Source organism: Ciona intestinalis, chromosome 8 (genome assembly GCF_000224145.3).
Source record: "Ciona intestinalis chromosome 8, KH, whole genome shotgun sequence".
Taxonomy (NCBI): Eukaryota; Metazoa; Chordata; class Ascidiacea; order Phlebobranchia; family Cionidae; genus Ciona; species Ciona intestinalis.
Genome location: NC_020173.2, coordinates 3,766,657 through 3,791,556, shown reverse-complemented (window position 1 = coordinate 3,791,556; position 24,900 = coordinate 3,766,657). Strand labels below are relative to the sequence as shown.

The 24,900-nt window shown below is 37.0% G+C and overlaps 7 protein-coding genes across 8 annotated transcripts in view; 4 read left to right on the top strand and 3 right to left on the bottom strand.

Moving 5' to 3' along the window:
* Positions 1-533: 533 nt before the first annotated feature.
* LOC100177203 (alpha-enolase-like) lies at positions 534-4,417 on the top strand. Its single transcript, XM_002130346.5, has 9 exons — positions 534-864; positions 1,128-1,256; positions 1,402-1,535; positions 1,874-2,113; positions 2,378-2,521; positions 2,799-2,938; positions 3,245-3,361; positions 3,570-3,737; positions 4,090-4,417. The coding sequence occupies exons 1-9, from the start codon at positions 684-686 to the stop codon at positions 4,157-4,159; spliced, it is 1,323 nt and encodes a 440-aa protein (XP_002130382.1). The 5' UTR covers positions 534-683; the 3' UTR covers positions 4,160-4,417.
* On the bottom strand, positions 4,333-7,693 carry LOC100180339 (transmembrane protein 107-like). Of its 2 annotated transcripts, none has more exons than XM_026835591.1 (4): positions 7,343-7,693; positions 5,520-5,675; positions 5,060-5,156; positions 4,333-4,592 (listed from the first exon to the last, which is right to left on the bottom strand). In XM_026835591.1, exons 1-4 carry the CDS (start codon positions 7,428-7,430, stop codon positions 4,526-4,528), a joined length of 408 nt encoding a protein of 135 aa, XP_026691392.1. In that variant the 5' UTR covers positions 7,431-7,693; the 3' UTR covers positions 4,333-4,525. The 2 variants fall into 2 exon arrangements, with proteins under 2 accessions (XP_026691392.1, XP_002130259.1); XM_002130223.4 differs by lacking the exon at positions 7,343-7,693 and adding an exon at positions 5,940-6,127 and having other exon boundaries at positions 5,520-5,688.
* On the top strand, positions 5,587-15,646 carry LOC100187435 (protein FAM45A). The gene is made up of 8 exons (XM_018812806.2): positions 5,587-5,675; positions 11,964-12,059; positions 12,507-12,715; positions 13,068-13,296; positions 13,689-13,800; positions 14,018-14,223; positions 14,536-14,630; positions 14,811-15,646. The coding sequence occupies exons 2-8, from the start codon at positions 12,023-12,025 to the stop codon at positions 14,985-14,987; spliced, it is 1,065 nt and encodes a 354-aa protein (XP_018668351.1). The 5' UTR covers positions 5,587-5,675; positions 11,964-12,022; the 3' UTR covers positions 14,988-15,646.
* Positions 7,585-9,303, bottom strand: LOC108949684. The gene has a single exon (XM_018812795.2). It carries the CDS (start codon positions 9,301-9,303, stop codon positions 7,807-7,809), a length of 1,497 nt encoding a protein of 498 aa, XP_018668340.1. The 3' UTR covers positions 7,585-7,806.
* Positions 9,434-11,962, top strand: LOC100181138 (leucine-rich repeat and WD repeat-containing protein 1-like). The gene is made up of 2 exons (XM_009861035.3): positions 9,434-10,466; positions 10,597-11,962. The coding sequence occupies exons 1-2, from the start codon at positions 9,606-9,608 to the stop codon at positions 11,725-11,727; spliced, it is 1,992 nt and encodes a 663-aa protein (XP_009859337.1). The 5' UTR covers positions 9,434-9,605; the 3' UTR covers positions 11,728-11,962.
* LOC100183488 lies at positions 15,212-20,433 on the bottom strand. The gene is made up of 4 exons (XM_004226284.4): positions 19,926-20,433; positions 16,683-19,791; positions 16,391-16,493; positions 15,212-15,823 (listed from the first exon to the last, which is right to left on the bottom strand). Exons 2-4 carry the CDS (start codon positions 19,727-19,729, stop codon positions 15,752-15,754), a joined length of 3,222 nt encoding a protein of 1,073 aa, XP_004226332.2. The 5' UTR covers positions 19,730-19,791; positions 19,926-20,433; the 3' UTR covers positions 15,212-15,751.
* A 3,333-nt stretch (positions 20,434-23,766) lies between these two features.
* Positions 23,767-24,900, top strand: part of LOC100179548 (clarin-3-like) — a 3,585-nt gene continuing 2,451 nt past the window's right edge. Inside the window, exon 1 of the mRNA XM_002129973.4 lies at positions 23,767-23,873. Within this exon, the coding sequence (XP_002130009.1) occupies positions 23,767-23,873 (107 nt within the window). The remainder of the gene's footprint in view (positions 23,874-24,900) is intronic.

Here is a 24,900-nt window from a genome sequence, read left to right as displayed (position 1 = left end):
ATGTCAGTGACGTCATAGGTGGTATATTCCCGATGAAATGTTGTCGTCACTTTTTCTACAACCGGTTTAGAAGTAAGAAGCAGGTTGTATATAAGCGAACGTGACAGATTGAACGTACCAGATAGCACAGGTACAGGAAGTTATATAGCTCCCGCGTAAGCAAGGTGGACGCCTAATTACCCGAAGTATAGGAGTGAAAATATGAAGTATTGGTTCAATCGTAAATTACAGTTTTTTGTACTGCGAAGGCAATATGAGTTCAATGTTGTTTAAAGGCGTAACCGCAGACTTCATTACTTCGCTTTATCGTACGAGTTTCCGAACTGTTTGGCTTCGTTTTCAACCTTATTAAACAAGTATATTTAACATTTTTTATTTGGGGTATCAATTTAAAAACGTGGCGACCTTGGATATGTTATCAGTTCGACATGTTTCTATTCCCAAGGCGAGGGGTTGTAAAAGGTAGATCGATGACACCTAACCAAATACGTGCAGCGGCCCGAGCAGCTTATGTCAGTCAGTCAGCATACAGCAGTCAGCAGTGCCGGGCATGACTTTCGTCTTTCGCTATGACCTTTGGGTTGAATTACCGGAACTTTAAAACGTAAGCGCGGCTAAGGAAAATTCATTTTTCGTATGTTTTTACAGGTTATATAATAAGATCCTTTCGTTATCTTGAAAAAATGGCAATTTCCAAAATCCACGCTCGGCAAATATACGACAGTCGGGGTAACCCTACAGTTGAAGTTGATCTTGTTACTGAACAAGGTTTGTTTAGAGCTGCAGTTCCCAGCGGTGCCTCAACTGGTATCTATGAAGCTCTTGAGCTCAGAGATAAAGACCCAAAAGCTTTTCTGGGAAAAGGTAAAACTAGGAACACTTTGCACCAATATAATAATGATAAGAACTTCTATTTGTCTCTTCGATTATGGTAATAAAGTATAAAAAAATACATAAAGCAAACGTAGGGGTGTAGCGACAAAATGACAGTCGTTAAAACACGATTACAATTTAAACATAATTACATTTAATTGGTTGAAAGAAGCTTGTTCTGATTTAAAACACATGATATATTGAGTCTGGAGATACATTGTATCATCTGATAACCTCCACAAATTAAATTACAGGAGTCACCAAAGCAATCAACAATGTTAACAACGTAATTGCTCCTGCTCTTGTTGGAAAAACATTGGATTTGACAGATCAAGCTGCCATTGACAAGATTATGATTGATCTTGATGCAACCGAAAACAAAGGTCAAAAAATCAAGTTTTATACAGTTTTTATTCTATTAAGATTTCTTGGTGTTTCCCTGGCTAAAAAAAAAGCTAATTTTCAGGTTAAAAAAAAAAATTTTTCATTACCAAATTTCATGCAAAATCTTTATTTATTTTATTTTAGGTAAACTTGGTGCTAATGCCATTCTTGGTGTTTCCCTGGCTGTTGCAAAAGCTGCAGCTTCGAAGAAAGGAGTTCCACTGTACCGTCATCTTGCTGATCTTGCTGGCAATGCTGAGGTTTTATTGCCAGTTCCAGTAAGTTGTTTGGTGAACATTATAGAACTAAACGTTGTGCATCTTATATTCTTTAAATAGAAACTTATGATAACATGTTACACCAAGATCTTTTGTCATTATGGATAGGTGTTACTTTAAAAAAGTTTATTTGTAAGGTTTCCCTGATTTTTTTTCTAATTTATTGAAGCTTAAGCGACAATATTGATTTCAAATGACTATGCATGGATTTTCTTTTCAAGTTGGCAAAATTGTGCTGATTTTCAGACACTCTTTTTTATCTGTACAGAATTAATAATTTAATAGCTTTTGCAACGCAGAAAATTACATTATAAGCTTGATGTATGTCCATTTTTCAGTCCTTCAATGTCATCAATGGAGGTAGCCATGCTGGGAACAAACTTGCGATGCAGGAATTCATGATCTTTCCTAACGGAGCTTCTTCATTCAGCGAGGCAATGAGAATGGGAGCCGAAACCTACCAACATTTGAAGACTGTCATTAAGAAGAAGTACGGACAGGATGCCACCAATGTAGGAGATGAGGGAGGTTTTGCTCCCAACATCATGAGCAATAAAGAAGCTCTTGAGCTGATCATGGTCAGTAGATGATAGATGCTACAAAAAATGCATGTAAAATGCAATTATGTGTTAAATACATGTATAAATGTGTTCATTTTTTTACCCAAACTTAAGGACTTGTTTTGTATTTTTCAATTGCTTTTCCAATTTTTTAAAATATTTTGCACCTAAACCTAAAGCCTTCAGTTTTGTACTGTACATTTTTTCTAATGCATTTAGCATTATCCCAAATCTAATTACTCTCAACTTGTACTATACATTACTTTTCTGTTTTATTTACAGGAAGCAATTAAAACTGCTGGTTACACAGACAAGGTAAAGATTTGTATGGATACTGCAGCGTCCGAATTCTGGAATGCAGATTTGGGAAAATATGATCTTGACTTCAAGAGCCCAGCAGGAGATACTTCGGATAATGCTAGATATGTAAGTTTGTATTTAGGAAAGAACAGTTGTATTGTATATGTACAGCCTGCATGACAAAAATTGACAGCTTACATGTAAGACATAATTTTTTGTTAAATAAAAGTCAGTTTTATGACAATCAAATACATATGAATGCAGAATATATGGGTAATGACTAATGATACAACTCTGGTCTAAATCCTAGGTCCCCTCACCCCATTTAAAATATGATGCATTCAAAACTATTGAATGTGTAAAATGGAAAAGATTTTTTACATTACCTGTCTTGTTGTTATAGAAAACACCAGCAGAGCTTGGAGATGTGTACCGTGGCTTCATTAAGGATTACCCTATTGTTTCAATTGAGGATCCATTTGACCAAGATGACTGGCAAGGTTACACTGACTTCACTGCATCAGTGACTGAACAAGTTGTTGGGTACATTAAATTTTCTATCATATTGTGTTGGAATATTGCCTTGGATTTTGTGATAGTGCTCATAGGAAATTTATTTGTGTACTGATAGGTATTGGTAAAGGGCGAACTCTGGCCTAAATTTTATGTCCCTGACATGCCTCAATGTAGCACCTTACCCATAAGAACAGAAAACAGTCATTTAAAACAAAAACTTTTTAAAAATAATGGGCAAACTTTGGCTTAAATTTTAGGTCCCATGACACTGTAGCACCTTACTACATGAGAATAGAAAATATTCTCTTTTAGCAAATAAAAAAATGTTTTTAGAGATGATTTGTTGGTTACCAACCCAAAGAGAATCAATACAGCTCTTGAGACAAAAGCTTGCAATGCATTGTTGCTGAAGGTCAACCAGATTGGTTCCCTCACAGAAGCTATTGATGCGTAAGTGTTTTTTTCTGGCTTAGCTTATACACATGTACTGTTGTCTTGTTATACAAGGTTTTATTTGGCACTTTTACTTAAGTAGTTTTTACCTGCAGCGGGTGTTTATCGACTATGTTCTGCTAATTTTCTTCTCTTCGTTGTTTTAATAAATCTGATCTCCTATTTGAATAGATAAACAAAAATTTATATTATGGGTTATTTTTAGATGCAAATTGGCTCAGTCTAATGGTTGGGGTGTGATGGTCTCTCATCGCTCTGGTGAAACAGAAGATAGCTTCATTGCTGATCTTGTGGTTGGTTTGTGCACTGGTCAGATTAAAACTGGAGCTCCTTGCAGATCTGAAAGACTTTCAAAGTACAACCAGCTTTTGAGGTAAACTTTTTGTAATGTTTTTGTTCTAGAACTGCTTAAACTGCTTTGTGACTGTCACCATAGCAAATGGTTAGCGCACGTCTAGCCTAGAGTTTTTGGTTCGAAGCTTTTAATAATGTGGTTGACTGCGTTTATGTGTCCTTAGGCAAGACTTTTAATGGCAATTGCTCCAACCCAGTTGTTTCTTATCAATCTTATGAGTTGTTTAAATAATTAACTCTACAACAACAAAAATTACCCACAAAGTTTCATACATGGTAAATTGTAAACCGGCACAACACAAGGTGTGTGAAACAAGACATCTATGTTATAATGAGGACAAATATTTTACCATTCTATACTTTTATTTTAGAATTGAGGAAGAGCTTGGATCAGCTGCCAAATTTGCAGGAGCCAAGTGGCGTACACCACTTGCTAAATAATTTCCCCACAAAACATATATTAGAACTATCTATCCTGTCCTGCCCGTTTTTTGTTATGTTAGCATAAGCAGTTGTTGTAAAAGTTAATTCTGTATTAATCCTGTGACATCCTTTGAAGTTCCCTGTTTTTGAATACACAGCTTTTGTATCAAAGCAGTACAATACAAAGTTCCGCATGAAAAATATATTTAGTAATAATTATAACAACGTATATGAAAATGAAACTGTGTTCAGTGTTGATTTAATAAAAGGCAATCTGAAAACCCTTGTGCACATATGTAATTGCTAAAAGAGACTGCTTTTAGAAAAAAGTCGCACCATATCATCCACAGTAAAGATACCTAAAATAGGAAGCTTTTTTTTCAATCAAAACCCTTTTTTGAAGCACAGCACTGAAGCAATTATTCCCAGCTCTGTTATTGCAGGTAACACACTGAGAGTAAAAATTGAGAGGTTAGAAAAATATTTTTGAGGTCAGGAAATGGATGGTTATTTTTTGGGAGGCTAGTAGGGTATAGATATATTATATTTATTAGTTGTTTTGATCACCGGATGGTGTAAGTGTTATTGGAAATGGAAAACAATACTGATTTTAGATAATTGCTTTTCAACCTCAGAGCTATCTACTTGATTGGGCTATCTACTAGCTACTACAATGGTTTGAAAGACCTTAGACCAATATTGGGATTAAATAATAGTTTTTAGGCAAAATAAATTTAAATTAAAGTTTAGTTACCTTAAATTTATACTTAGCATTCAGGATTTTTACAAAAAAGGTTGAGAAACACTGTTGTAGATATTAACTACAGTTGATTACTAATTACAGTGTTGTCAGGATTGGTAAAATCATTATTGAGAAGCAGCATATAAAATAAAGGAAATACCAGTTGCAAAAAGTACCTGCAGAATCCGAATATGTAACCATACAAGTTACAATCCCACGCATCGAATAAGTAAAATGACAATGAGACGCATGCTCCTGCATGTGCTGCTATTGCTGAAAAGAATAGTTAGAGTTAGTTTCTCTTGTAATTTTATAGGGGTTAGGTCCAACAGCAATACACGTCAATGGACCAAAGATTTTGACTAAGTTGTTACCCCGGCTTTTGTTACTCCAATATTTAGACAGAGTTGTTACCCTGACTTTTGTTACTCCAACATTTAGACATAGTTGTTGGTTGTTACTCTGACTTGGTTTGGTACTCCAACACCCATGGTGTGTATGGGTCTTGGATTAATTTTAAACAGGTTGAATTTGGTAGTTGGGTGGACATCAAAATTCGTACAGTTCTGATTGGACAAAATTCTCATGTTTTCAACTATTTATTCACATACATTAACAGAAATAGCACCAACTTACATAGTAATGACTGAGATTGATTAAACATTGAAAACCCGCTCACAAAACCACCAAGTTCTATTAAGAACATGCCAAGTGTGATTGAAAGAAGGACAATTAATAAAGTTTGTTTTTCATTGTACTGGGCTGTTGTAAATGAAGCAGGCAAACACGCTGGTAAGTTGATGTCCTAGAACAGAAAATACTGTGTTGTTCTATTATAAAATGAATACATTTTATTTTAACATACAAGTTAAACAAAATGATAATTTTAATCAGAACTACTATTTTAAAATTTGCCATGTGCATAAAAGGCACAGTTGCTAGTAAAATTAGCACAGACAGTTACTAGTAAAAATGAGTTTTCGTTTAAAAAGTACCTATATTTTGTAGGGGAATTAACATAACATGAAAAAACACGTTATAACGTATCGTACTTACCAGCGACCAGAACATGGTAATTACTATTACAAGGTGTGCAATAAGGACTAAAAACCGAGCTGGAACTAAACTTTGTGCGACTCTCATATTGAAATTACTTATTTTGCAATAATTTTACGTTTAAAGCATGCAATATAGCAATGCGTTAATATCGCTCAAAATCGTATCCAAAATAAAGTCATAATAACCGCCATACGAGAGAACGTCTGATCAAACAAGTTTTGATTTCCCCTTCTTCTTAAAACGATAAAAATATGAGAGAAAGTAGTGTTGTCGCGACACCTTTACTTCCAATGTCGCGACATTGCCGAAATTACGATTCTTATGCGCGATTTGGGTAATTACGTGACGTAACTTAAAGCTTGCAAAATTGGAAGTAAATTAATCTCTACTGCTTATATGCAAAACAGAGTAATTGTTTTGTCCCCCTACCCATTTGTCAGACAATTCTATCGAAACGAAGTGTGGAAAGAAACGGGTAACCGCATGCGTTGTAGATGCTGTCGCATGCTTGCTTACAAAATAAACTTAGTTGTTACCAAAATAAACTGTTAGTTTGGTTAGAGCGGTCACTTATTTATTAAAACGAAACTATTCAAGTTTTTAGCGGAGGGAATTTATTCTTACTATACAAGCACAGGTGCTAATAAATATACTAATTGTCTCAAATCGTTAGCTGTACATAATAAATAAAACAGTGCGAAAATGTGCTTACTACAAAAAAGGTTGCAATTTTAAAAGGAAATTTGATTGTTCGTATCGCTCCATAGGCCACATGCGCATCCTTTTGGAATTCGAATTTTCTCTTGGTCGTAAAAACTGCGGATAACTTTGTACGTCGTTTTGGTCTTGAAACCTGTATTTACGCTTCGAGTGCGACATAATTCGGCACACTGGACTCCGTAAAATGAAAATCCTTTGCAATGAAACGCGTTTTCCGTCCACGTTATCACCACACGTCGACGAACTGGTGAACCCATACGCATGCACCTATAAAGTACAATTTGTCACATAAAAATGATTAAGATGTTTTGTCAGTTTTACTAAAAATAATTTGTGTTGCAAATTTGTGTTTTCTAAGAAAAAGGCGTAGTTTTTAAAGTAAATATGTATATACTCGCTGATTTTCTAATTTGTACCATATAGCAGGGTGGGGTAAGTCGGGACACCTTTAGCATAATACCAAAATCTCTGATTGTGTTTAAGACAATTGTAACAACTGTCCAAAAATTAGCAGTGGGAATACGATTTTATAATTCTTTAAATGTTCTTTGTTTACTACCAAATGGGACAAGAAAATAAAATGAAAAGGTGTCCCATCTTCACCCTCTCCACTATCCTGTTTATTCACACAGAAAAATGTAACATAATGTTTTAACAACGAGAAAATACTAACTTGTCAGTTGCTTCAATGAACCGTCCGTTTGTCGCTTCCGATGCAGCGTTCAAGAAGAGCAGGATGAAAAAAGTTAAGATTATTTGTACCTTCATTTCGATTTAATGTTTCAAGCAACTAACGTTATTAGACTTGGTTGGTATTATCGTTCAACCGCATGTATCGTCGTCTTTTTATTGGGCCCAGAGAGCCTTAGTTGCTGTTCAGCATATATCAGGTTACAATTGGGGCAAATTGTTCGTTATTTTCACTCTAATAAAAATATAGTGCTTTGGACGTTAAATTTATTTTACGTGTAACTTCCCCCTTTTTGTGGGTTTCCTTATGGTCTCCCAGACGTGAATAAAACACAATGCGTGTTCTTCAGTGATGTCATCATTTGTCCAGACGTTAAATGTCTACTATTTTTTTAAATTTAAGGGCGTATTGCGTATAATGCTGTGTCGGATCTTTTTAAACCACCATTTGAAATCAGTTTATTTTTGGCCTAATAAACATTTCAACGCTTTTTAGAGCGGCCATTTTTTTCCATGGCCTCCAATACAACGTCTGCTTCCCGTATGATGATCTTAGGCTGTATTCTGCATTAAGGTTTGCATCTGTGCAGTTTCTATGCCACCAGGCTGAGTTGGCAAGCTTCGCACAATTTTTCAACGCGTTCCAATCACGATCCTCTCCCTTAGTTGTAAATTGCATTCCATTCGAAACTTGTAACCCATCACCCGCTTCTTTGCCAAATGCAAGCGCCTTTTGGCGATTATAGCCTGAAACATGTAGTCGGTACATTTCTTTGAAGTTCGATACGGCGAAATAATCGTAAAATGCGTATGCTTTTGAATTAGTTTTTCGTTCAATTAATATTACAAGCAAAGACTGAGGCACTGCGTTTGTCAGAACATTAATGTTGCTTAGCCCAAGCCAATAGCTACCCGTTGCTTTACCGAAATAGGTTTGAAATTCGCGTTGTGTTTTATCAAAGCTGGTGTCAGGGCCCAATCTACGTTGTATTGCCGTCCACCCACCACCGTCAGCGAGGAAGTTACAATAAACTTGCAAGGTTTTGTATGTTTGACACTGAACAACTTCATAAACCCCGCTTTCGTGGGCAATTCCAAGGTTTCGTAAGCCATTGCAATCTCGGTCTTGTACTGCAGAACAAGGATAATGTTTACACACGGGAAATGGTTTGGACCAGCTTGCATTGTACTTGTTCAAAACACATTTAGTGGTGCTTTTCCCAGTTAACCGATAACCAGAATGGCATGAAAATTCGCATACCGACCCGATCTCTGTCGGTACTTTTGATTTAAGATTACCATCAGCAGTGTAGCATTTTATCTTTGAAAAATCGGGAATTTGAAATTCTGCTTGGCATTTTGGATCGGAGGTTGAGAAACTGTCCAGGAGTTTGGATTTTTCCAGAATTAGTTTTTCTTTCAATGCGGCTGCGTGTTTGTAAGCCATGAATAGACCAAAGTACATAATCAGTAACACGATTAGCTGGGATATGTAAATTAAAGATTGGAGCTTCTGTCGTTTTAGGTGGGCCGCAAAATCTAAGGAAGTATCATCTTTTTGCAGCAGGTCAACTTCGCCAGCAGAGTGCTGGCTCAGGCTGTCTTTTTCGGAAGTAAAATCGGTTTTGGATATCCCAAGTATGGTTGCCACTTGTTCGGTTCGCTCATTGTCTAACTCATGAAGAGCAATTTGTGCTTTTAGTAAATACCTTTGAAGGGTCTTTAGGTTGCCAAACTCCGTGGTGGAAGCGTTTTCTTCCGGTTCGTCGGCCGCCGAGGCTTGGATTTCGTTTACTAGAGTTTCCAGACGTTCCATGACCTTTTTGCGATCAATGGTTGGGGCAAGTTCCTCATTTTCCCCCTTAGACAACTCGCCAATCGACAGCTGGTCGCCGCTTTCGATGGACGGCGCGCCGAGCAGGTTTCCCGAACGAGGTTTTCCCTTGTACATTTTTAAAAGTACCGGATATGTATTTACCACTGTATAATAAAGTTTCAAGCAAAATAAATTACAATCGTAAATGCGTCACAATCAATTCAATTGTGAGGAAAAATCCCCCAAACTTTGGACTCGACGGTGAAATTTTGAAATGAGATACTGAGCAAACCTTTTCTCCCCACTTAGTTGTTCATTCATGAAAGAAACAATCGCATTGGGGAATTTCGCTTGTTTTCGGTTGCGTTCATGTTGTAGCGGTAAAAAGCGTGTTCTACTCTATTCATTGGTACTGTATTGCAGTATATTGTGTAGAAATGTGTGAATTAACTAGTGAGGAGAAATACGCAGCGTGGAAGGGAAGTCTGGACGAAACTTTTCTTCTGAAAATAACTGGTGTAGCAAAACTCGACCAAATAGAAGATTTGCGACTGTGTGGGCTTGAATTATGCGACGATGATTTGCGACCTGACGTTTTGAACAAGCTATCGTCTCTAGTTGAACTAAATTTGTCAGGAAATCGGTTAACATGCATACCGGAAGGTATTGTGTTAAAAAAACTGCAATACCTGGATATTTCGAATAATCGAGTTGCTTCTGTGGAATGGGTAAAAAGGTTTCCAGGTCTGATTGATCTTGATATATTTGGGAACATTGGCCTGACTGTAGACGATCGATATAAGATTACATTCCTGCTGGAAAATTTAAACCGCTTGGATCGAAAGGGTTTAGAAGAGAGCGACAAATTACGAGAGACTTTCACAAAGAAGTTGATAGTTCGAATTAACAATCTTTGGAAAAAAGAATTTGCCGACAATATTCCTGATGATTCAACTGAAAAAGATGTCTTGAAGTTGCAGAACGAATTTGTACAGCGTGCCAAAGCAAAAGTACATTATGGACCTAATTCTCTAAAAGGGTATCGCCTTTGGAGAATTGAAGCAATTGCAAAAGAACTTGTGTTGTTTAAAATTGAATGCCCTGGTAGTAATCTACTGCTGGAAATAGTAGATGATACATCAAGCTCTGAGGAAAATCCTGCAGTCAAATCTGAAAAGAAGCTAACTAGAAAAGCAAAGAATCGACATACTGAAGAAACTTGTGGAGATGTCTTTTCTCCTTTTTCATTTCTTCAGTGCCATAGTAAAGATAATGGTTCAAGTGACTTTTCAACACAAGTAAGAATCTTTTATTTGTTTATTTATAGAGAGTTATTTGTGTTGCTTTTACCAAAAAATTATTTTAATATCCCTTTGGTTTGTTTTTTAATATTTATTTTTGCCCAAATTAATGTTGAACTGTTTATAGGTGTGGTGCTGCTCATTTGAACCTGACATCGAAGAAAAATCTAAAACAACAAATCTTGTTGCAACGTGTGGCGGGGACACGGTATGCATCACTGAATGCACAACGGCGAAAGTGCAAATGCGATTTCAACAAAAAAATGAAGAATTCTACGTCGTCGCTTGGTCTACATTAAATATAAATAAACACAAGAGTAATATTCTTGTGGCTGCTGGTTGCTTGGGCTTTATTCATTTACTCCACCCTAAACAAGGCTTGTGTTATGGCCGCATTAATGCTCATTCATCTCCGATTCAAACAGTGATGTTCTCTCCATATTGCCCTACGCATTTGTTAACAGGGGATAAAAAAGGAAACGTTTATATGATAGATATAGATGTCCCTACTATACCTGAATATAAATTCTCGTGGAAGAAGTTGATGCGATTTGTAGGGATTGATGCAACACCACTTAAATTCTGCATTCCCCCTATTGGTGGGTATCTTCTCTGTGCAAGCGAATATGGGTTGTATTGTTGGAAATCAAATGATATAATGAAAACGTTTCCAAGGGGCAGATCTTCTGTTATAATCAATGATAATCTATCTGAGCTAAGATTTCCAGGAACAAAAATGGAGGAATCAATGGTAGATGCCTTGGCAATGTTAACTGATGATATGCTTGCTACTAAGGTATCCCAACAAGGCTGTATCTTTCTCTGGAAGTTCTCTGATGTTGAGCCTAAATTAAAAGCAACAAAAGGCAACAAAGTGAGCGTAATCACTGTACCAGTGTTTAAAGAATTAAAATGGTCCAACACAAAGCAATGCTTTATAAACATGGCAGCTTGTGTGCCAAAATGTTCAATTATTTCCGGTGATGAAGTTGGTAATATCTGGATTTATAATTTATCTGACGCCCTTGAAGAAACCTCTTCCTACAAAGCTAAGAAATCCAAAGCAATTGTCCCGGATAAAATAACAGAACCTTCCCGAATTATACCCTTTCCAAAATGCACCAACACGAGTGGCGACTTGCTTTTAAAGTTTAAAAAGGGGACAATATATAATGATATTTCCTGTAATTCCGACATGACCTTTATTGTGGTAACAGCCGACACAAATCTGGTTGGAATCTACAAAAAAGTTGAATGACGCAATTGTGATATCATTATGTCATTTATGATATTTTATAATGTATGGGTTCGCAATGTTCTTGTGTTTTAAGGTTTATTTGCAACAGTTTGTTGTTTTACTCGCATTTTGTGCCTTTTTATCATGAATTTTATTTCGTTTTACAACATTCAGTTTTTAACAGTTTTTTTTTTTTGTACCGTTTTTGTTTTTAGCAAGGTGTTTTTTTATTTCACTTCCTATTTCTTTCTTCTTAGAACTATGTGAGTGTGATTAAAATCTGTTGAACTTTTCTTCTTGAAGTGGTAATCTAAACATGGAGCTCACCTCACTAAGAGCTGTTGGGATTGTTGGTAAGAAAATATAAATGAAGTAACTTGGGTATTCTCACATTGACGGTCATTTTTTTGTTATAACCCGAGTCTCTTTTCTATACCCTTCTGTTTCTTATCAGTTACCAAGGATATGACTTGGTATATAAATATTTTATATGAATGAATATTTAAACAAGCCATTAGTGAATATTTTTCGGTTAAAGCAATGACCGTTGGTGTTATGTGGCTTACCGAAGAACACATTAGGCCACAATAAAATAAGCACTGAATCTGGTATATCTATATTACAATACAAATGCTCTAACCACTGGGCTATTGCACTAAATTATATAAATATTTGAAATTGGTATAAATAGTACTATAACTAATGGGTCTCATCGTATCTAATCACATGAGTTTTCAAAGCTGCTATAAAAACTGTTTTTTTTTATACCTGTTTCCTAACTGTATGCATGATTTTTTCAGAAAAAGACCAAGATAATGGTTTAATGTGGACATGGACTTATCCTTCACTTACCCAAGATGAGAAACAATATGCACTGAGTAAATGCTGCTTGAGTTGGAATGAAAAACCTGATGCGAGCAAAATAATTCCATTTGTATTTAGCCATTATATGAAACAATGGTATTATATATTTACTGCTGCACCAAGTGAACCAACACCTCTTAAATCGGTACAAATATATGTTATTATACAGATATATGTTATCGTATCTGTAATCTGTATATAAATAATACAGTATGTCATGTATTTTATTATTTTCATACTACAATTTTATTTAAACATAAAATTTTTAATTACCAAATTACAATGTTGTTTTATTGTATTTTTGGCATTGAGCATGTTTTTTGTAAACATCTGGATACTAAACAAGAAATTAAGTTCTAGTCACTTAGTTTTTAGTATTAGGCCTATATACAAATAAATGATGTTTGCATACTACTTAAAGGGCCTAATTATATCAGAACAACTGCTTTATCCAAAACAATACACTTACTGTTTAAATAGGTGACTTACTTTTACAGGTCGCATATTTTTCCATTGTGCTTCTGGCCAGCGATTTCAACCCAGAAAAATATGCTGTTCTTACTCGAATACTAAGCAAGTTCTATGAAGAAAGTGGGAACCCTGTCCGAATATTGGAGCAATATCTCATGATCGTTACTAAAGGCTTGTGCCACAGTAACAGCAATGGAGTGTTTAAAGTACAGAGTTTTTCGCAGGAAAAAGCCTACACTGCTGCATCCTTAAAAGGTTGTGATATCTTATATTTGAATGTATTCTGCTTTATCCTCACATGGCTGGAAAACGAGTTTCATACACCTCGTGCCAGCTTATGAGTTACCAAGTATGTTACTTTGTCAGTGTGAGTAATTTTTTATTTTTATTTGTTGCTGATAATTTGGATAACACAATAGTGACCACTGGGTTAGTTAGAGCAATTGTCTTCAAGTGGACACATACCCTACAAGGGGTAGCAATCACGAGCCTTGAACTCATAAGCTATGTGTTAGAGTCAGACGCGCTAACCATTTTGCCACCCACTAGAATGTCTGTAGAATTTTTTGCTATCCTGTCAAGAGATAGAGAATTTGATTATTTTCTTATATTGTTTTTTGCTTTGATTATTTTATTTTGTCGTTTAGATGTAATCAACGTGTTTGAAATCCAATCGATCATTCTGTACACTGCAATCTTGCTCAAAAAGAAAGTATTAGTTTATCATAATAAGTTGGAACTTCTACTTGAAATAACAAGGTGAGAAATTGATCAGTTGATGCGTTTTGCCTGTTTATCACATGGTTGTAACATCATTAAACTATCTATTGGTTCGAAAATGTTGTGTCTGGTATTTTTTAACCTTGACATTTTTTTATCAAAATTAATTGCTTAACCTACAGTTTTCAAATGTTTGTATAAAACCCGCTTAATGACGAATTTTGCAAAAAAAAGTTTTTTTTTATTTCTTGTACAGAGCTCTGCCAGCATTTGTCTGGCATAGACAAGATTGGAACTGCTTATACCCATGGGTGCATGACAAGGAACAGGAGCTTACTGCATTGCTCAAACTGCCTCACTTTATTGTTGGAACTACAGAGGAAGATTTACTGAAACAAGAAGATTATGATATTTATGCAAATGTACCAGCTAAAACTATAACTGTATCACCTCATGCTAAAGGTATAAGTTTCTCATGGAAATTAGTATTTGCAGTTAAAATAGGTGTAGGTTCATTTATTACCCATATATTCATTTATTACCCATATACTGGTTGAAGAAATGAATGTAACTTGCTTTATCCTGGCGTGGCCGGAAAACGACAGTCATTATAACACGGGTGTTCATACACCTCGTGCCAGCTTTTGAGTTACCATGTATGTTACTTTGTGGGTGAATATTTGTTCTTTGGCTAAACCTTAATCCTAATTTCACATCCAGTTGTCACTCATGCTTTGTAAAGTAATTATACAGCAAATAATATGTTTATTGCAGAATCACTGACTATGGGAAAGCTGCATAAAGACATTGCGAAGAAAATGTTGGAAATCTGTGAAAATGAATCTTCCTCAAACAAACAGCTCATCATGGTAACAATAAGATTACAAACCATCATAATGTAGACATGAATGAATAACTTAAACTTGTTTTATCCGTAAAGGGCATTAAAAGTTGTTATACACAGGTGTTCTGTTTCATACACCTCATGCATGCTTACGAGTTACCATGCTCGAAATTTGTTTTACCTAATTCTTCCATCTCTGTATTAGGGGATTGATGAGAAAACCACAGAGCTGCTGGACAAGCTTCGCTCTCTTGGGTCTGAGACCGGCGCTGGAAAAACTATCATCAAACCTGAAGATGTTAGGTCTAAAAACTTTCACACCACCACCACAGGATTTTTGATCAACCTTGCCATTTCTGAGCAATTGCTTGAATTTGATTAGTGTTACACTGTTGTGTGGTATTTTTTCACTCACGATATTACTTTCACGTGTTGTGCATCCTGATTTCATTTGATTACGTCATTAATGACGACACGATCGTAGGGCCACAGCGTCTTCGCGAGCGAAACAGTTCGATCATTTCGTTTCACTATATTATTATACTTATCGTTTATGGTTCATAAAATAATTGAGCCGCGGTCGAAACGCTGTCTGAGCAGAACAAGTGATTTTTAAATTCTTATATTATAACCTACATGTGCAATAAACGTTAAGCATAATCCTAATTTTTACTCACATTGCATAAACGTGATCAAAACAACAATACTGCTATATAAAAAAACAAGATTTGAAAATGGATTGTAAACAGCAAATGCGTACGAGTCCATGAGTTGCAAGTATGGTATATAGTAGGGTGGGGGAAGATGGAACACCTTTTCGTTTTATTTTCTCGTCCTATTTGGTAGTAAACAAAGAAGAGAACTACAAAATCGTATTCTTGCCACTTCTATAGATCGTTATTAAATGTTTAAAACACAATCAGGATATTTGAACATTATGTGCTAAAGATGCCCCATTTTTCCCACAGTAGTCTATGTAAACTTGACGTGGAAATATTAAAACATAAAAACTGCAATAATAAGAACAGTTCGAACATTGTACGAAAGGATTTCTCAAAACTCTCTCCTTGTTTGCGTTCAGCTTTTCGTTATTTTGAGGTAAGACTTGCATATGCTGTGTATTGTTAAACGGTAATTCCATAACTTTTATCTAGAAGGGTATCTTGGTTCAATACCTGACGTCATGGATGGTCTTCGGGTATCACGTGGCGACAATTCCTACGTAGGAACAAAAAGAAGTTACATTTTCAAGTAAGCTGTGTTTTATTACAGGTACTATCTTGATTTTGGCGAGTATTATTTACATTTGAGCACGTTTCTCTTATGGACTAGCTGTTCTAATTTTGAGGTTCTATAGCGATAGTATTGAATGACATATTAATATGACAACGGTTTAAGGTTGTCTTGAAGTTTAAGGTTAAATCTTCCACTAAGCCTTATCAGAGCCGTGTATAGGCTACACCATGTATTGAATTATTTTTCGCCCACGCATTTTTATATAGTAGGCTGGGGTAAAACCTAATGTGTATTATGTAAATATTCTTTGTGTAGTACAAATTCAGGACAAGTTTATAGATTGAATTCATGTCCCATCTTACCCCACTCTACAATAGCATCATAATTCTCATTTAAGTAAACCGTTATTACGGTTATTCTTTAACTTGCGCAATATTCGCTTAAGAAAGTCACTGCTGGCTAGTGGCCTTGCTAGCCTATATGCTAATAATGCAGTAAAGTATATAAATATAGACAGCAGTGAGTGCCTGGCCCAAAACGTGAACTCACCACATTAAAATAATGAATATCATCGACCATTCTGTCTAACATCATTTTCCATTCCTTCTCCTTGTTCACCGGACTTAAATTAGACATCAGAATTCTCTCGAACCTAAAACAAATTGCTTGGTATCAAAAATGCTGCCAGTAAGCCACTGTACTTCTTTATACTTATATTGTTTCGTAACCACATTTTAGATTGACGTTTTTGTCAAGCTGTAGTTTGGGTTATATTAAAAAGTTAACAACACACTGTATGATTGTACATACATATCTGTGGACTAAAGTTAAAGTGACGTACCTTGACATTGCTTCTTCGTAAAACTGGAAGAGTACATTCCACCTCACAACTGGTTGTAACCGGTTTATACAAGTCATGATATCACACCGAAAGTTGTATTCGTGTAAACCAAGATCAGGGTTCCGTAACTCTCGCGACAACCTTTGAACAAAGTCGTCATACGTTTCGGGTGCGTTCATCTTGTGTTCGTCGAACTTTTGTTGCTCAAACGATGGTCGATTACGTTTTGCGCTGACTCGCCTATTTAGTCCTGGACGCCCACGTCTTTCTATGACTGGACCGAATGCTAAGTTGCTGCGGTCGGTTTGAGGTAGATACTGGTTGTGGTAAAGATCATATACATCGGGCTCGTGCGCTTCTTCACCGTTGTAGTCTTCGTGAACTAAATCTTCGCCGAAACTAACTCTCCGTGGAGGCGGAAAACGCTCGGGGATAAAATTTTGCTTAAAACCTGGACTGACGTCCATTACCAGTCGATCACAGTTATTCTCAATTTCATTCATCCATGTACGCATGTAAGTTTCAGAGTTCGCATCCTCAGGCGGCATTCGCATGCGTTGTGGCCTAGGTTGTGGCATTTCGATGTGTTCCATAAATGGCGGTCGGTGTGGCGGTTCGCGTGGGCCGTGCTGATGGTGTTGGTATTGCTCGAACCGGGGGTTAAATGGCGGAGGGTTGCGAACAAACATCGGCTGCATTCGGGGAGGAAAAGCAGGGTGGAATTGTGGGGGTGGGGGCATGTAAGCGTTTGGAGGGGGTGCGTGGAACGCATACGGATCCTGCATTCTCATAGGCTCTTGTGGTCTCGGTTCAATAAAGCTAGGTCTTTGGGGTATATCATATGGAGACTGGAATTGTTGTCGGTGATAAATTCCTGGATCGAAATGTTGCTGTCCGTTTGGCATTAGCATACCCGGATGCATAAATTGCGGGTTACCCACAGCTAGATGTGGCTGATAAACCGTCATGGCATAATCTTGCGGCCCGAAGATTTCATCTGGCATGGTTTGAACAGTTAAGGCTTTTTCTTTTGTGAACAACTGTTGCAAAGTTTCATCATCATATTCAACGGAGTTTCGGGTCGATGAGGCGAGGGAGTTTGGAGTTTTGCGACGTTCTTGCTGCTGTCGAAGATTGCGAGGATTATGTTTCACGTCTTCTGTGTGTGTTTGTGTTTCTATATGTCGTGGGCGATGCAACTTTTTGCTGCATTTCTTTGGAACTTCAGTATTTACCGCTGGCGTTGGTTTGGAAGGTTCAACTGGAGCTACTTTTACAGATTTATTTTTTGGAGCTTCTATAGCAGAGGAAGGTCGATGGACATCGACGATGATTTCAGTTTTTGTCTTCTCCAACTTCGGAGTTACGATAGGACAACCAGAGTCTATAGATTCCTCTGATTCAAATCCGGTGTCTACAGAGTAGTCCTGTACCTCTGGGGAGAGTCGGGCGCTTTCATCATGTGGTGTTGTGGAAATAGGTTTAGTGTCAATCTGTGGCGTGATATAATCTGGCGTGGCGTCAGGAGCCATGGTTTTAAATGGTGGCGTGAGTGGTGGCGGGGGGATTTCCATCGCCACAGGCTCCTGTTGTATAGGTACTGAGGAATCTGACGCATCAGACGGTTGTACTTTAATGTTTGTATCAGTTTCTGTTTCAAATTTGGGAGCTGGTGGTTCTATTTCCACTTTTGGAGCTGGTGGTTTAATATTTGAATCTTTTTCGTTGCATGCACAGGCACAGTCCCCGTTTTGAAGCGCAGTACCTTCCGCTACGGCTACTACGGGGGTGTCTGTCGTCGAAAGCGTATTAAAAGTTTGTGTCACTTCTTGTAAGCTAAGCTGTGGATATATTGGCTCATAACATACCACGTCACTCCGACTTGAACTTGGGGACGACAGGGGGGAAAGTGAGGTGTCGGAATTTTGACACGGAAACGAAAATTTGTTGCTGTTTGTAAGTGATTCGTCGTTCGTTGTATTGATAGCGTCGTTCTGAACCGCCCCGAGGTCGATTGCATTCGTTTGCGGCAGGTTTGTCGTGGCTGTGTCCTTGTTTGGAGACTGGTCTTCCGAAACGTTTGTCGCGTCCATCTGAGTTTGCGTTTCGGATGTTTTAAGTCGCCCAAGGTCCACGACTTTTCGTATAGAGAAACGCTTTTTGATGCCACGCTTTCGCTTATCGAAAAAACGTACCAGCGAAGACACTGAACGTTCGCTAAAGTTGCGCAAAACTTTTCGTTTCGATGCTTTTCCAGAGACAGAAGTCGAGTCAGTGTCTGTGGACGCTACGGCCGAAACATGTTTCCGTCGATTTTTTTTATTGGGAATATCTGACACGGAAATTGCCGATCTGGACGATACGGATTGCGACGTATCGTTGGAACACGTACGCGTACATTTATCTTGTCCATTGTACTTGCTTGCTGTTGGTTGAGTTTCATTGCCTCGAGCAATGCTTGGATTTTCGTCTGGAACCTTTTCAGCGGTAAATTCTTTTTCAACTTCAACTTCAGCTGAAAGTTTGTTTTGTTTGATATCATTGTCAGACTTGACTGACCCAGACGGACGTTTACTTGACTCGGTTCCAGAATCCTCCACGGTATTCGGTCCAATTCCCTTTTCTTCTCGATCTGTGTTACCGGCATTACCCGGTGCTTCAGGGCAAACGGTTGTTTCGGGAATTGACTGCAAGGTACTGTCCACCAGCGATTTTCTTGAGTACGATAGCGCGTCATCTTTCGTAAGCAACCTACACGAACGTGTTGTGATCGGGAACGAATCTTCATCCGAATTTTCGTCCACAGAAAATGACTCCGCACTTCTTACCTCCCATAACACGTCACTGTAATCGTCATCATTATCCAATTGTAGCAAATACTCTTCAACTTTCAAATTCATTTCGTCGTCTTTATCATCCCGTATTACAGGGACTTCAGCCGTTTCAGCTTCCTTCATATTCGTCTCAACATTCGTATTTCGAGTTAACGTTCTTACTTCAGCATTCTGTTGGTCAAGTTCATTCCGGTCCAAACTTGTTTCTTCCATCCGTTATAATTGCTAATTCTCCCCAGTTTCAAATCTTGATTGACAGGTCAATTAGACTCCACCTAAAAGAAACAAGTTTAGTTTAATCACCTATCAACACATAAACGCTTATTGTTTATAGGAAGTTTTGACCTGGGGTGTTTCTTTGTAATTAATTATAAACGGTAACTTCCGATACTTAGATTAGAACACATACCTCTTGAAACTTTTGAAAGTACATCGCACCAACAGAATGCAAAACTTGTATATAGTTCCACGGTACTTCAGTTTCCTAAAAGCTACCCTAATACAAAACTTCTAAATTTACAAAAATAGTTATTGGCGTACTGTCCTGCATATTAAAATTTTCTAAACATTTCACAGTAACATAACACAGTATATCCAATTATTGCGCTACTAATAAAAAATTAGACCATTTTACGTACAAAAATTACACATTATTGAAGTACTGCATTTGTAATAAAAGTTGAGATTATATTACATACAAAAAATACACAGTATTAAAGTGTTGCATTTGTGATAACAGTTTTAAAATTTTTACACGTTTAATCTTTCTATAATCCTTAATCCGAACGGCTGTGTTTACATGATCATGGAACAAGTACAACGCTGTGCAAGGTCAAGTACTGTCGCTTTCCCTTTCTCTTTCTCATATCTACTGTATAATATTCTATTAACAACGTAGTTATTACCAGCACTAATAACTACCTACAAACCAAACTAACTACATTTCAAATCTTAAACCGGTAGGCCTACGCCAGAATCACTACTGTAATAATTTCTCAACCGCTGCCTTTATCCTCAAGCGACGTTAACCTATAATATTGAACGGACCGCAAGTTTCTAGCTTAAGGATACTAACTGGCCAAGCAAGCGTAGTCGTGACTTTTGAAAACTGAATGACTACGAATTGCGTCTGGTTAAGCGCGACGGGTAAAAGAAAACAAACAGATTCGGAATTACACGCGTGTCGTATATATACATCTTATAATAGAACTGCGTCATTAGAGCTTTTACTGGTACATAATACGATACGTACTGACTGTCCCGAATGAGGCAAATCTTAGGTCGCCAAGTCGAACTTTACAGCAATTAAACCTGTTTATTGGGCAGTTGTTTACCCTTCCGTTTAAATGCGGTGTCACTGCGTCACAAGTACCTACGGTTCCCAAGAATTAAGTCCTAATTGCCCTTCCGTCATATAAATGACTCTTCTTTAAATTTGAATTGGTATTTTGGAAATAACCATCTTCGTTTCTTGATTTCGGGTTTTACTTTCACCTGACACTCGCGCTATATGTGCCCACGCATCCATTAAGGCCATATCGTGAACTCTTCGGTGTTTTCAGCTTGTCGACTAACGTGTACACTGAAGTGGCTTGGTCAATTAATGGGCGGTTTTTCAGATCTTAAAAATAGCCCCTTTTACGCGACGATGCCTCTGTTGACACTAAAGCGATTGTTCGTTATGTTGCCAATGCGAGTAAAATTTACTTTTTAGACGCGCAACAGGAAAAAGGTCAAGTAGAACGAATTGCCCGTCGGCTAAGCAAGCACAGCATGCGAACAGTTATTGGCTACAGCGCAATAAAATGGGGGAAATTGAGACAAGAATTTGCTTATTGGCTGTCAGCCTGATGTTTATCTGCAATTCACATTCTTTTCGACGGAAACGAAAGGTAATGTGATTTATCATGTACAATATACACACTGCTATCTTCAAGTACAGTCGTAAACCTACAAAATGGGGTTGGTTTTAGTTTGCCATTCGCAAAACATATAACTCAACTAAAAGGGGTGAAATTATACTACAATTAACTCTGCTATTATAAAAACTGGTTGTAATAATCTAAGTAGAGTACAACGCGATCTAAAACGCAGATAATTACCAGCTACTGACTTGTAGTTGGGTCGCTTAGCGCACGCCGAACATTTTTATGAGCTACTTAAATAGTTTGTTACGTGATCACAGCTAAAACAATGTTGTTCTTCTAAATTTCAAAAATAGGAGACATATTACTGTGGGGTAAGAAGGGACATCTTTGGCAAATAACAACCAAATATCCTGATCGTGTTTAAGCAATTAGCAACGGTCTATTTAAAAATCGCGAGGATATGGTTTTATAATTTTTTTAATGTTGTCTGTTTACTACCAAATGGGACGAGAAAATAGAATAAAAATGTGCGAATCTTCCCCCAACGTATAGTAGGGTGGTGGAAGATGAGACACTTTTTTATTCTATTTACTGGTCACATTTGGTAGTAAACATAGAACATTCAAAGAATTTTAAAATCATAACTTTACGGCTACCATAAATCTTTGTTAATTGTTAAAAAGAGGATCAGGATATTTAAATAATATGTGATAAAGGTGTCCCATCTCCCCCCACCATACTCTACAACAAGAACCTCACAAAAATTGGAATCGATATAGTTTTATCGATATATATTTTTATGCTGATTGGTGTATATGGACTATTTCAAAATATAGACACGTTGTTTTACAAAATTCACTTTTCTTTCAAACTAAACATGTATTGTACAGTCATGCGGGATACATAATCTAGTTTTTATTTGTCTACTAAAAATTAGACACCCAAAAGCTAAAAATAAACACACAAACTTAAATGTCACGGTCGAATACCTTGAAAGGCTAATCATTCTTCCCCGTCAACTTTTATAGATCTAATTACGATTTTAAACGGCGCTGACTGCAACTAACTGCTTTCTTTACGGTCTTCTTTATAGGCCTGTGTAGGACATCTGGATTATTACATGTTGGTTACGAACGTACTGGAATTAAACATGTTAGAAATGCGCTCACGAGTACAGGGATATAGACCAGAAAGCGGCGGTAATGTGCAATTTGACACATTTGTTTAGTTGACGCCCTAAAAGGACACGTCATTATTTAGTCGCATTTCAACGTTTCACTCTTTTTTTGTATAAACAGCAGATTGTTAGCGTGAAAATGTTTGTTTTCAAAAAGCATTCAATAATGATATCCACGTTGCAGTCAATGGTCAAGTAACGGACGCTCGCCCTGTTTTTTTTTATAACACTGCTCGATAACTTACTGGGTACTGCTGGTTACCAAGTTTTCCTTGATCTGTATACAGATACATAGTAGAGTGGGAGAAATGGAACACCTTTAGCACGTAATATCCAATTATTCTAATTGAAATCTAAACATTTAACAACGGTGGGTGGGAGCTGTGAGGATACGGTTTTGGAATTCTTTAAATGTTCTTTGTTTACTACCAGATGGGGCGAGAAAATGGAATGAAAAGGTGAATTATTTCCCTAAACCAACTATATATATTATTAAGTGCTTCGTGCGCGTTATTTTATTGCTTCGTGCAAGTTATTTTGTATGTGACCAACGATTAACCGGCTACATAGTTTAAACTACCAAAATCCCACGATCTCATATACGTGTACGACAAATACAAACTGTTCACCTAAAATTAACCGTGAAGTTGCCACGGGTGCATTGAACGCCCATATTAGATTCCCAGTTTTACCTTGACTTGAAAACATAAGACAACCACAATATAATATAATTATACAATATTTCTTTTGCTTAAAAATGCATTTTAGGGAAAACAATCGCAATACAAGATGCATTTGGAGCCGAAAAACCGCTAATAATATTTTAATTCAAGAATAAAATTGATAACAGTCGTAAAGGTTGCTTTTCACTTGAGTTATTAAGTCCAAAGTTAGTATAGAACTAACTTTGATCAAGTCATGCTCCCCACGCTGGTGCTGATTACCAAGCGTGGTGGCAATTGTCGAGAAAATAAAACGACTCTTGTATGTTTGTTTTGGGAAATTTGTATCGAAGGGTGTTAGCTCGTAAAATCCGTTCTATGTAAGGGCGAACCAGATTGAACATGCGCTGTATTATATATATTAATCTCTTATACTTCGCAGCTGCTGCAGATAGTTTCCATTTGATTTAAACTGCTGCTGGATTTGACACCTCAAAAGTTTATATACACTAAACCCAGAAGTGTCTTTGTTTGCTTTCAGCTATGAATAAAGCTTTTGCGTTGTGGACTTTCGTGACAGCGGCAGCAGCAATTGGACTTCTTGCTACAGGTTTAGGGACAGAAGAATGGACGATAATTAAAATTACGAGGTGTGTTTTATTAAATCACTTTTCTATCATGTTATACGAGTTATCACTTAGGTAATACAGCCGCTGTTGACCAGTAAAAATTTTGGTCCCAAACTATTCCTTAAGTGCGCAAAAAAACGTACTGCGTCTTTAGTATTTACCTACGAGTTATCATAAATTATCACAACATGTGTCCCTTTAATGTATATCTATATGTTGTATATAATTTAACTTTGTTTATTCTTTGGGTTTCTTTATTTTTTAATAATTTGTTTCAGTTAAATGTCCATACACTGTGCTAATTTGTATTTAGTAATTACCATAACGCATTGTACCTATTCCTGCAATAGGCAGCATGTTTTGTTCCTGTAGGCAAATAATTTTTTACAATTCAGCAGTTTACCAATGTATTTTTTTCCACCAAGATAAACATGCATGAAACTTTTTTTGCTTGAAAACGTGTTGGTAAAATTAATTACTATTATCTTGTACACATGGGCGCCGTTTTATATGGTGCAGACGAGGCCGGCCTACTCTGGATATTATGCAGACGGTGCAGCACCTGCTGCGTATAACTGCATTTTATTAATAAAACCCGTTTAAAATTAAAGAACTAGTCGTTTTTCAGCCCGCAAATAGCTAAAGAACTGTATATTCAAACGTACTGAGTTATTACGCCATCGATTGGCGTAACAACGATCATTTTCCGTAATGTTTTTCTCAACCACGCATAACGCTTTTGCGTCATATTATTATTTGATGCGTCGATTATTGACGTCATAATACGGTTTGACGCGTTCATTATTAGCAATCCAAGAGAAAGCAAACTGAATAGTTTACGTTTACAGTGGAGACTGTTTATCAAAACTTTAACGAAAAGTGAACATACGTTAGTTTTATACTTAAAACAGCTTGCTATGAGTATATGGCTAGCGCCTTTGCAAATACGGTTATACAACGACTGTATTAAAATAAAACAAATAACACATACATTGGTCTGTATTAAACACATTAAAGCTTTAACTTAACGGTTTAATCTTTGTGCGTG